Source organism: Monopterus albus, unplaced genomic scaffold (genome assembly GCF_001952655.1).
Source record: "Monopterus albus unplaced genomic scaffold, M_albus_1.0 scaffold404.1, whole genome shotgun sequence".
NCBI lineage: Eukaryota > Metazoa > Chordata > Actinopteri > Synbranchiformes > Synbranchidae > Monopterus > Monopterus albus.
This window is the reverse complement of record NW_018128284.1, coordinates 99,788-112,632: the sequence shown is the minus strand read 5'-3', so window position 1 is coordinate 112,632 and position 12,845 is coordinate 99,788. Positions and strand designations below refer to the sequence as shown.

Here is a 12,845-nt window from a genome sequence, read left to right as displayed (position 1 = left end):
TCAAGAAGGGGCAGGAGTTTAAGTATTTGGGGTCAACAGTCCAGTGTGATGGGAGTGTAGGAAAGAGGTGAGGAGGCGAGTGCCGGCGGGATAGAGTGGGTGGAGAAAGGTGTCAGGAGTGTTGTGTGACAGAAGAGTGGCAGCAAGAATCAAAGGAAAGGTGTACAAGAGAGTAGTGAGACCAGCTATGCTGTATGGGTTAGAGACCGTAGCAGTGAGGAAAAGACAAGAGGCAGAGATGGAGGTAGCAGAGATTTGGTGTGGACATGTGCAGGGCAGGGATAGTGGTTATATTGGTAGAAGGAATTTTGGAGATGGAGCTGCCAGGCAAGAGGTCAAGAGGAAGGCCAAAGAGGAGATATATGGATGTGCTAAAAGAGGACATGAAGTTAATTGGGGTGAGAGTAGAGGATGCTGAGGATAGAGTTAGGTGGAAACAGATGATTTGCTGTGGCGACCCCTAATGGGAACAGCCGAAAGAAGAAGAAGAAGAAGTTTGCTTTTCTTGATAAAATCACGAGGACAACCTAAATATGTGGCAATGCAAGAACAGATGTGATTCTGACACATCTGTTCAAGTGCAAAATCTAAGACATAGTTTCCACCAAATTACAAACAGTTCACTTTACACTGCCATTTGAATGAACCTGACACTTAGTTTACACTCGCCGTTCACGTGCATCGGCCCAGTGGTGTGCATGAAAAATGACATCACAAGTGCTGTCACGTGGTTTGCACTGGGGTCATTTCGCCAGGTCACACACATCTCAATTTTTGTAACTTGATGCATGTCGAAAAAGGAATGCACAAGCTGGGGGCAAGAGTCGGTGAGCAGGTCTATCTCTCCAGACATTCAGTACCCTATACAGACATCTGTGGCTTGGTGTACTAGCTAGGTAGAGAGCTGAAACACACGTGGTATACCACACAAGCATTCCTTCAGCTTCATTCAGCTGTTCTGTAGGTTTGCCTGGCTAGTTAGCTACAAAACCTATTTCCTGTAGATTTCTTCTTCTACTGCTTTTCCAGCTGTGTAGACTGTGTTTTTCTTCAGCAGTGGCACCTATCATTTAGGAGAAGACTGCAGCGAGTAAAGCGTAAGTATAAATTGTTCAGGCTCTGTGCTTACATCACAGCTGGTATTTGCCATGGCCAATGTGTCGAGCGCATCTACACTTTAAAACCTCCTTGTACTTCTCCTGCCAACTGTGCACCATGCATTCTGCATTTAGGCACCAAAGATTCAAGGAGAAAGAAACAAGGAAATAAGATGTCCTTTCCTCTGAACTGTCATCTGAAGCGATGGCAGCCTCTAATGACGGAGGTGCAGTTGGTTCAGCTGTCAGTCAAACTTTATAGTCATATAATGACTTTTGTTGGTTTTAGTTTGTATTTGCCCAGATGTTTTAGACAAAGTGTAAATTAAGTAAACATATCACATCAAACTGACAAACAATACACAGGGAATTTCATCCTCATATGTGACTGAATGGGGGAAAAAAGTTAAATATATCTGTTTCTGAAAGACAGACTCTCCTTCTCTCCATGAATATAATATTACAGATTAAAAAGCAAAATAGTAGTTGGTCTTGCAGAGAAAACTCAGTGGAGAGAATTGTTCATCATTCTTTTGTCTATCATATCTATAGTTCACAACTGTTAACCAGGTGGTGAATCTGAAAACAAATAAAGACATGGGAATCTTAAATAGGTTTCATAATTCTTCTGTCTACTGCAGTATAAAACTGCAATGATGTTGTGATGTAGTATCAGATCAGTACGATCAGTTCTAGCGACCAGATTACTAATTAAGTGATGTGTCATCCCTGTAATAGTCTCTGGTGAAGGATGGCCTATTGTATCCTCAGATTGCTCCTCGCTTCTCAATCCTTGCTCCTCACACACAAATAAGAGCTTTAGAACATATTTCAAGATGGCAGGCTAGACCGGATGGCAGACTTCGGGGCTGAGGATTGAAAAGCAAAGAACGATCAGATAAGTGTATTGGCATGCAGCCAGTGATGTGCAAAGCAAATTTTAAGGACAGGAAATAATGTTGACAAATAATCTTTTTGCATTACATGAAAATAGAACCCTTAGTCTTATATACAGTCATGGTTTCTTTTGTTCTTTGACCTAACCCAGAAATAACGGTCATATCAGATTTAAACATACATACAAACATAAGCCACCAAAGTGGTCTTCTGCTCTGATTAAGATTATCTGTCTTTTCATGCTTGCAGTGCCCGCCTGATGTTTCCAAGAGTCGTCGTGCTGCTGAAAACGACCTGTTGGAAAACACATTTAACCAGGTAAATCACAGACCACCAACATGCCCACACAAAGAATGACATTTATCTTTTCTTTCACATGAAATAATTAATGCAAGGCAACCAATTTCAAATATACACTAAAAATATGTATCTTATAAACTTGAGCCATTGTAAATTCAAAGACAAGAACTCAACTCCGGTAACAAATTCAGGAAAAATGTCATCAGATCTTTCCCAAACACTCCATGAATTCCACAATGATTTATCAGAACACATGGTTCCCATCAGGCACAGACATAGTACTCACTTGGCCTTTTTTCATGAGACAGTTTGATATGGCTGAGATGGTCTCGTTGGCAAGCAAACACTGGTCTGTAGAACTTGTACCAAATGGTGTGCCTTTTCTTCCTGGAAAAAACATGCTTTCTTGCTATTGTCTTTAGCACTTTTGAGGTTTTATTACTTTAGTTCAGTTTAATCTGGTGCTAGCAATTGTTCAGTGTTAAATGCATGACAAATAGAGCCTTATGCAACACCTGGGAGCTATTTTTCCACACATTTCCATGGTGTTTTTCATGGCTGCTTCAGTGTCACATGATATCTGAAGTAGTAGCCTTTGTAGTAACTGAAGAAGGTAAAGTATTTTTGTTTTGACATCCCTTATTTCCTCATTCATATTAATTGGACCTACATCCAGTTATCTACTCTTCAGGGCTGAGTGTTTGTCTTGGGCAGTGCTGGTGTTAGAGCTCTGGCAGAATTCAGGACACAGTAAATCATTCTCATAGATGGTTCTATCTAGACACAGTTACAATAACTTAGGCATGCCATCTCTCTGTGTTTCTCTTTCACAGATGTCACTCTCTGCCCCTCACCTTTGCTTTCAATTATTGCAGTTTGACTGGTTTGGGTAATCTGGGAAATATGGTGTTTAGCCTTATATGTCTAGTAGTGTTACCAGCATTTCTGTTCTTACTACAACTGCAATGACTATAGCTTGTTCTCATTTCTCATTTTTCTGTAAATTCTCCTTTCTTTCTCTGTTCCCATCACACATACACAGACTTGAGGACTTCCTATTTTTCTGTTGTTTTTTTTTTTCAGTAAATTAACTACGAAATCCAAGATTCCAATGTGCAGGCCAGATGTTACTGAGCTATAGCATTAAGCTTAACCTCACTCAGTGACAGCATATTAAACCCAGCATATGTCATGCAGGCTCTATGTAAAAGGAATAGTGTACAATACTTCCATGGAATGAGCACAGGGTAAACTGAGGTCAACTGTTACTTAAATATTATTGCTGTGGATGCATATTGTTTTGTTCACCCCGTAACACACAGTTCCTCCACTTGTTTTCTCCACTGAATTTACATATTTGTAAAGGTCTGGGGGAGCACTACTGAATATGTGAAAAAAGATGTATAAAGCCTCCTCCAGAGGGAGCTGTGGGAAGTATGATAAATTGGAAAAAAAAAATCTTAAGGTGTGCCTCGAAAGCTTGCCAGCTCACTGTGACCAACTCCTCATCTCTGCTAGCAGCTAGACTAGTGACCCAAGGCTACATTAGCCACTACCAGCATAATCTCCAACTGTTGACAGTCATGTTACATTTTTGACAGTGCTAGGTTTTGACACAGGAGAATGTATGGAATAAAAAGGTAAGACCATGAATCTCACAATTGTGAGTATATTGCTAAATTGGTGAATAACTCTTTTAAAGCAATAGTTTGACACTTTGGGAGATATACTTTTTTTCGCTTCTTGCCAAGAGTTGGCTGAGGATGTCAATACCACTGTCATGTTCACTGTCAGGTAACTATGAAGCTAACACCAACAGCTGGCTGGCCAGATGCAAAGACTGGAAACTAGCTAGACTGGCACTGTTCAAAGATAACAGAATTTACCTACAACCACCTCTAACACTGCCTTTTAAATTCTAGTGGCTTGAACGAAGTTTAGTTCCCCAGCAAGTCAGAGAAATTGAAGGGCTTAACTTGCTTATAATATTAAACCCCCACAGCTCCCCCTGATGTTAAACAGCCTGTTTTTGCAGCTGCTAGTAGAATTAGGTTTGGTGCAGTGGTGTGTGTAGCATTGCTTGTGTCTGTGTTTGAGTCACAGCAGTTACTATGTTCCTGAGGTATAAAACCTCACCCACACTGTCTCTTATCTTCCAACAACCTGGGCTATAACTGCAATTGTCTTTTTTTCTTGCTTTCAACCCAGCTCCCAGCTGAAAGGTCATCTAGTCCTCAGAAGACTGTGTTTTGTTTCTGCTTGACTTTTTATGAAGTCCAACACCAGCTGTAAAATGTCCTCTTTCTTCTCTTTGCTGAAACTCTTCCTTGGTTCTCTCCTTCTAACTTGCAGCCTTGAGCATAATTGTTTCCGATTAGCTTTGCAGTCTGTCCTCCCTCTTTCTTGTTGTTAACTCTATTTTTTTTAGTCTGCACAGCAGGGGTCCATCTGAGCATTTGCCTTAGAGCCCATGATGTATAGTACTTCTTCCTCTTTATGCTCATCCTCTTTCATGTTGTTTTTTTCACTAACTGTTAATGACCTGTATGTGAAACTAGGATGGCCCTTATTTCTCCTTTCTTTGTTGCCTTATGTGATGCAATGAATTGCAATGGAAACAAGGTTTAAAGGGGTGCACTACACATGCAACAGGAAAACAACAGTTTACCTTTGCCAGAGATGCCATGTGACATTGATATCATGGAAACATTTACATTTTTTGCCATTTATGGGAATATCTTTAGCAGATTTAGTTACTATGAACTTCCACAGAGCTGCCAGGGAATATGAACTATATGATCTGAGCAGCAGAAACCAGTTGTGAACCACTGATAAGACGAAATTGTAGTAATGTAATGTTTAGATATAGTGTGAAATAAAAAAAAAAAGACCTGTTTTCTGTTTCTACCAACAGGATATTTTTGCATCCAAGGATCTGGCAGAGAAAGTAAGCCTCACAAATCCCACCCACACATTCACACAATATCTAATGAGACTTGTGGGAATGCACAGTGGCTCAGACCAAGAAGGTCGCCTTAAGTCAACAAAGTGACATTGAAAAGTGTGTGCTGGTTTGCTCCCATAATCCAAAGACCTGCCACTGAGGTGAATTGGATTGTCTAAATTTCTAGTCAGAATGGACTGGAGACACAATTATTATGTTTCTGGCCAATGTATCCTAAAATGAAGTCCAGGATTAGCAAGTATTTGAATGGATAAAGAGATTTCCAACATGTATGTGCTGCTGAAATTCCAATAGGCAAACAGTGTACAGGCCATATAAGTGTATTGTGTGTGTGATTTTATTTTGTGTGTATGTGTGTTGTCTATGGTATTAGAAAAAGAAATGCTTCATCTCCATTTCCTCTTCCGTACGACACTTGCTGACTGGCTACAGACTGATTTACACCCCATTATGCGCTGAATCTCAGTTGGGAGTTGATGCTGCCTATTAATTTTGTCATTCACCTACAATAGCATGTTATGTTCACAAATAGAATACAAAACTCCAGACGCTTCATTATGTTGCTCCTGTGTGTGCTTACTAATGCATTTGGCTGCCTCCTGTGACTTCTTCAAATGTAGGTTATTACATGGGCTAGAGCCCACAGCTTGCCCTGCCACAAAGGGCACACACTTGCAATGAAATAAAAGTGGCTTCTGTGCTGTGAATTTAATTTGGTCAAATTAGACAGACGCCTGTGTATTATTATAATATGTATTATATAGTATTATCTGAATAAGGAGTAGATTTGGCATCTGCAGCACAATCCTAATGCTATCATGCTTTTGAGAAAGTAGCACTGGTTCTGCACTACTGAAAATGACAAACCAGAAAACAGTGAAATTATGTTTATTGCTGATGTTAATTTTCATTTCTGTCTGCTGTATCTTGCCCTTGTTTTGTCAGTCTCTGGCAGCTAGAGAGACAATTCCAAAAAATAACCCATTAATACCAAAAAGCAACCATCACTGATAGGATGTTGGCTCTTTGAGATGTCTTTTGAGATGTTTAAACTAATAATTAAACACAGCTGTCATGCATAAAAAGTGTGCCGATGTCAGAAAGTGAGCTGATTTATTTTGATGTTAAACACTACTGTAACTGGAATACTTGTGCCAAAATTTGAAACTTTGTACTGAAACACTAATTATATAAAGAAATAGATTTAGAGATGCATGTGTAATGACTGAACTGTATCATTAACAGAGCATTTTAGTGACTAGACAGTTAGCTGATGAACATAACTGAGCATTTAGCAGCTAAAGAAAACTAGTAAGTTGGTAGAAGCCAATGCAGGTTTAAAATGACAGCAGCTATTGGACTTCAGATGACTGATAATGTTGCTTAGTGTCTGCTAGATGTGTGTTTATAGCGGCTTTTTAGGGTTGTAATAATGTTGTATAGCGCCCGTAGAGTCTGGGAATTGTACTGGCAACACACGAACTTGTAATGTAGGGATTTAATATACTGTATATACTGTAGGTTAGCGATGCACAGTAGGACATTTACTGTGGACAATAAAGTACACAGATGTTGCAACTAAATATCAAGCTTGATAGGCTGTATACTGTAAATACAAACAACTCGAGTGACTCATCTTTGCAGCTGGTTGAACCAGTCATTGATAGATCTGTAGCATGTACGCAGGAGTGGGTAGGGGGAAGTGTAGAGGGAGAATAACACACAGTCTCTGTGCTGTTACTAGCCCTCTTTTGTCATTTCAGTAAGCAAAGCACCTAGCAACACCTGGTGGGGATTTTGGTTTTAATTCTTTGCTTTGGCTGAAAGTGCTTTATTTATTGATCATTATTATTTGGTATGTATTTGTGCTTTCTTATTTTTATATGTGAGTGCCTTCCAGTGGGAATCAGACATTCCTACTGATTTCCATCTCACATGGGAAATGTGTGTGTGTGTGTGTGTTTGTGTGTGTGTGTGTATGCATGCAAATGCACATGCCCACTTTCCCACCTCTTAACTTTTTTTTACTGCACACTAACAGCCCAGGGTTTCAGCAAAGTTTAATTTTGTGTAACAGTGCCACCACCTGGTGAGAACAAACTATAAGACATTTTCTTAAAACTTCAGTGAATATTTGATACAGTATAATAATTTTCTCTTTCTTTATGTCTGTCTGTCTGTAGTGTGCTGGTTGTTTATTCCTGAATAGGGAAGAAAATGTAAGGATCACTGATCTTTACTTTCACTTCTTTCCATTAGAAGTTGTCAAAAGGATAACACTGTAGAGTGTGTAACTGTGTGTATGTGTGTGTTGCAGGTCAGAAATTTCAATGGAGCTGCTGGGCTGAAAGGGGAAAAAGGTGACCGGGTGAGTATGAAGGACATCTATAGAGTATATACAGACACACGCATCTGTGTATGTATGTGTGTAGTAAAAGTAATATTAGTGGAATGTGTGATGGCATCTCATGTGCCTAGACATGTCTTGCACTGAGCAGTGTTAGCATTATCCACATACAGTGCATGCTTATACATTCACACTTTGATGCTGCTGTAGTCTAATTTGATACTGGCTGCGGACCAGTCTCTAAACTAATATGCATTCTTTAGTGCTCATTTATTCTGTTCCTCACCCTCAAGCACTTTTTCTTCTTCTCTGCCCCTTCTTCATCTCAGGATGATGACTGTTCTGGCTCCCATTCCAGCCCAGTAAGTTTCTTTTCCATTGCATCTCATTCTCCCACAGTGCCTCATTTTACAGTAAAGCATTGTCTCGTTTGGTATACCACACAGTGTGAGCTTTCATGCCAAAAAGTGGTCTCTGGTAATACATGACAACCAAATTTCTCTAACCTCAGTGCTCAGATGGACCCAAAGGCCAGAAGGGAGACAAAGGCGATCCAGTGAGTGTCAGTCTTCTGCTGCAGGTTACAACCCCACATCCCGCTGCCTCATAGTCATGCTAACCCTTCAGCTAATTAGTTTGATCTTTATTCAAAACCTCGTTTTTAAGCATCCAGTCCCAATATTAATTATGCAGCGGGAATTGCACTTTGTATGTTTATTTCCAGGTGTTTATGAATGTGTTTCTGTACTTGTATAAGTTTGATGCATCTGATTTGCCTGTTATTCATACGTTTATAATATTGGTCCTGCTGGTGGTAGCTGACTAGTCACTGTGTTGTTTACTATGCTCCAGTGGTGTGTGTGTGATGTCTCTTTAGTCAGGTCATTGATCTGGGCCTTGTCTCCATTTCTTCTCTCCACAGGCAATGCCCACCAACTGGGGTGAAGCAGCTGGGTACAAGGTGAAAGGTTTAAGAAACAGATGTTGATGAATAATGAAGATATGACCTTGTAATGATCATCCAATTAATTTAAAACCTCTTGATAATTTTCACTTGTTTCTCTGTTTAGGGAGAAAAAGGTCAGAAAGGAGAGATTGGTCCACAGGGCCTAACAGGCACTCCAGGGAAAGATGTAGGTGGTTTTTTCCCCTCTTTTGGCTCTTTTTTTAAATTTGGTCTTAGAGTTTCTGTAATTAAAATTAGCCATGCAGTTTGCCATGGGGTTAAGTTAAACAGTTAAATTAGAATATGTATCTTTAATACAACAAAGCGAGCATGCACTAAACCACACCAATATACTTGCACTTACACAGCCACTTTTATCAGTCTAAGAGTGGATATTCAGCTAAGTTATACGGTATTACGCTTTAAGCTCAGCACCCATTGATATGTGTTCTCCTCCCTCTTCTCTCTCGAGGCATTAAGTCGGGCTATTAATGCCTGTTAGATTAGACTACAGCAACAAAGCTTGCACAATCAATGCTGCCTCATTGACTTTGGTATTCCTGTCTCATGCAGGCAGACATCTGTTGAGGAAGACAAACCTTTTAATCTTCCCTGTTCAGGGCAGTGATCCTGTAGATGCACAAAAGGTTTTGAGGAACAAATTACAACGTGTGTGTGCTCTGAGATATTCCCCTGGTTTTCGGCTTCAGACACTCACATTTCGCTGTGCACCAGGCTAAGCGGTTGTTGTGGACAGGCTGATTTGGTGGAGGATAAATTTTCTTAAGCCTCCCATCCACCTGACATTGTGAATATGAATGTCTTTGTTGATGTGACTGGAATCAGGCAGGCATAAAATATGACTTCTGCACTGTTGAAGAGAATATGTCTTGCAGACACTGCAATTCTCATTCTTTCTGTTTCCAGTTGTACAACAAATAAAGGAAATCACCAAGTGTCTCAATTTATGAAGATCTTTTGGAGATAGATTTTTACAGAACTTGTCAGATTATTCTGGGCTGACACAGATGATGTCTGGCCCATACTGATGCTGGCCCTTTCCTCTCTGTTTGTCACCATTTCCCAGGGTCGAGAAGGGACCGTCTGTATAGTTGGCCCCAAGGGACAGAAGGTCTGTCTGCATTACGTTTGGGAATTTCTACCACTAACAGTCTGTCATTTAGATTGGTTTAATGGCGCTGTGTTGAACTTTTATTTCACAGGGTACCCCAGGTATGGTCGGTCCTGAAGGGTTGGCTGGAGAGCCAGGAAAACCTGGACTTCCAGGCCTGCCAGGAGTTGAAAAACCAGGCCCACCAGTAAGTGTGATATTTAAATTAAGGACTCTGGAGGGAAAAAAGAAGCCTAGTTGCATTTATTAGATGGTGTCATTTTACCGATTATCTTGATAACACATTCCTCTTAGGAAGTTTATTAGACAATACTTTCAGGACTTGGCAGGGCTTCTTGTGGTGCCACATTTATTGCCTGCAACAGATGCCTAAAAGCATCTTGAGGAAAGCATTTGAAAAGATTTGAATCTTTTTTTTTGTCAGGGCCCTCCTGGTGAACCGGGTGGTGCAAAAGGAAACAAGGTACAAGACCTTTTGTACATGCCTTATGATGGTATAAAATAAAATACCTCAAACTTGAGCCTACTCTATGCTGAAAGTTCAAGGGTATTAAAGGTTATGTAGTGGTGACTACACCCACTGCAGTAGTTAGCTGAGGTGAAGGTCATCTGATAGATCTGTGGGGGAACCACTGATCTAGGGAGACATATTAACCTATCTTCATTTTGGATGTATTTTATGTTTTCACTTTAGTTGATGGATTATGTGATTTCCTGTGGATTCATCCTCAGGCTAGAAAAGCCCCAAAAATATCAGAATTTTGAACAAGTTAAAAATAGATATACTTTTTTGAGGTAACTGTAACAACATTTATATGTCAAACAGTGATATATGTTCACAGGGAGATGCAGGACCTCCAGGAGAAGAGGGGCAAGCAGGCAATCCAGTGAGAGACTCTTTTAAATGCTGATTGGAATTCAGTAATGTGTGTGTGTGTGTGTGTGTGTGTATATGTGTGTGTGTGTGGAAGAGGGAGCTTCCAATAGACATTATTCTAACTAGGAGCTAATACTGTACATCAGTGCTTGACTGGGATTCTGCTGTTTAGGGACCAATAGGACCAGCAGGGCCAAAGGGAGATAAGGTATAATACCCTGTTAACATTCTTTTTTTAAATCTCTCGGTCTGTTTGTTTGTGTGCTCTTGCATCCACATATTGCATGTTTGACTTGTGCTCAATCTTCAGGGTGACCCTTGTGAAGTGTGCCCTGTGCTGTCTGCAGACATGGGTAACCCATTGGCTCTACAAGGAAAGCCTGGCCCTAAAGGAGAGCCTGGATTACCAGGGATCGGAGAGAGAGGACCTCATGTAAATACAGCAATTTGACTGTCAAACTGCAATGTGTTTTTGTCCCGACCAGAATTTTTGCAATCTTGTTACATGTTTTATTGGGGAGTTGTAGACATGATTCGAGCTGTAGCTGACAGCTGAACTTTGAACACTCGTTTAATAGTGCGTGTATTATATAGATATATCTCTGGTGAATTAGGACTCAAGATGCTGCGCATTGTGTCTTTCTTTCTCCTCATTCTACAGCTTCCCACTTACCCCAACAGGTTAAATGGGGAATGATTTGTTTGTGGGGGGAGTATAAATCTTGAGCCTTATGAGATTCTCTGTGCAATGATTTCCATTATTGCCTGCATCCATCTGTCATACCTGGTTAGAGAAGAAGGTGGAGCAAACAGAGAGAAGCAGAGTGAGATATGACCTCACTCTTAACCAAGTTGACCTAACAATACTCTTACTCCTACTTCTCTCTTCTTTTCTTTCTCTTTATTTACCAGGGGCATCAAGGTGCAGATGGCAAGACGGGACCGAAGGTATAGAGCCCCCCACATTCATTTACAGCTTACTGTATTGTTCATTCGTATTCCCTGGTAGTATGACCTGTACACAGTCATCTGCAGTCTTACACATTTAGTTATGCTAACAACAACAGTGCAGAAGGCTCTCTCCTAAAGCAAATACAGTCTGAACTACAATATACTTCATAAAGCACAAAAGAGACAAAAGTCCATGCACCAACTCGCACACACCCACTGCTAAAATACTCCCACATCTGCCTAATGAGCACAATATTTGGAACAGCAATGTTTGAGACACAACATCTCAAAGCAGACATGCTCATCAGGGTGGGCTGGGATTAATTTGCTTTGTTTTTGTATGTTTTGGCAGGGAGAACCAGGATCAAATGGTGCCAAAGGAGAAAAGGTCAGTTTGGTGTCTTTATTAGGCTTGAAGTTAAACATTTCCGTGTTTAAACTACCTTATTTGGCTGTCAGAAAGATAGACTAGCCTGATTAGTTAACAGTTTTTCTTGCCAGACCTGGACATTTAATGTTTTCCTTCAAATGAGTTGCACATGTCGTGGAATATCAGAATGTTCCTAAACATGTTCATTTCATTTGTTTTTCATCGAGTGTTGCCTCATTTGAATCATTCCTGCATGAATGCAATTCTGGTGCTGAATACAAAGCAGTGCATTTTTAGTTATTTTGAGACCATCTTTGAGCCACTTCTGATCTGTCTGCATGCTTTAGGGACAGCCATGTTCTGTGTGCCCCGCTCTCGGAGAGTTACCACCTAACCTCTTCTTGACCAAAACCCTCCAGCAGAAAGGCCAGAACGGGAAGCCTGGCACTGGACAGAAAGGAGAGCAAGTAAGAATTAATATGATTCTAGTGCTGAATAAAAAGCTGAGCACTTAGAGTAAGAAAACAGTAATAAGCTGTTTTATCTTTTGTTTTGGAGGATTTTGGGTATTACTAAAAAGAAACAATGATATATAACACTTGGCAGCAGAAAACTAATCAGGTAATTGCTTTGTTTTACTCTGTCTATTTCTGATTTTGTTTGTGTCACTGTGTTTGCTTGCGTGTGTGTGAGCAGTGATAAGCACCTTCATTAAAATGATATATTGCCTACTTTTTCTGCTCCATAGGGGGAGCCAGGAAACATAGGATCACCTGGCCTTAGAGGAGAGAAGGTAAGTATAAGTACTGTAACACAAAAAGAGACAGGATAGAGAGTAGGTGACCTCAATAGCAGACAGTATATGGGGAACTCACTCAGTAGGTTGCTGAATGGGGATCTTAATAGACTTGATGAGGATGATAATCACAGCAGTCTGCTAATTTTAGAGCCCAAAACTGTGAG

General features: G+C 40.4%; 1 protein-coding gene across 1 annotated transcript in view; it reads left to right on the top strand.

Annotated features, from left to right (window-relative positions):
• Positions 1–12,845, top strand: part of col16a1 (collagen, type XVI, alpha 1) — a 71,681-nt gene that overhangs the window by 49,004 nt on the left and 9,832 nt on the right. Inside the window, exons 8-25 of the mRNA XM_020586394.1 lie at positions 2,244–2,312; positions 5,209–5,241; positions 7,443–7,478; positions 7,577–7,627; positions 7,936–7,968; positions 8,118–8,162; positions 8,529–8,567; positions 8,677–8,739; positions 9,640–9,684; positions 9,776–9,871; positions 10,109–10,147; positions 10,527–10,571; positions 10,734–10,769; positions 10,872–10,994; positions 11,474–11,509; positions 11,865–11,900; positions 12,230–12,349; positions 12,631–12,675. Of these exons, the coding sequence (XP_020442050.1) occupies positions 2,244–2,312; positions 5,209–5,241; positions 7,443–7,478; positions 7,577–7,627; positions 7,936–7,968; positions 8,118–8,162; positions 8,529–8,567; positions 8,677–8,739; positions 9,640–9,684; positions 9,776–9,871; positions 10,109–10,147; positions 10,527–10,571; positions 10,734–10,769; positions 10,872–10,994; positions 11,474–11,509; positions 11,865–11,900; positions 12,230–12,349; positions 12,631–12,675 (990 nt within the window). The remainder of the gene's footprint in view (positions 1–2,243; positions 2,313–5,208; positions 5,242–7,442; positions 7,479–7,576; positions 7,628–7,935; positions 7,969–8,117; positions 8,163–8,528; positions 8,568–8,676; positions 8,740–9,639; positions 9,685–9,775; positions 9,872–10,108; positions 10,148–10,526; positions 10,572–10,733; positions 10,770–10,871; positions 10,995–11,473; positions 11,510–11,864; positions 11,901–12,229; positions 12,350–12,630; positions 12,676–12,845) is intronic.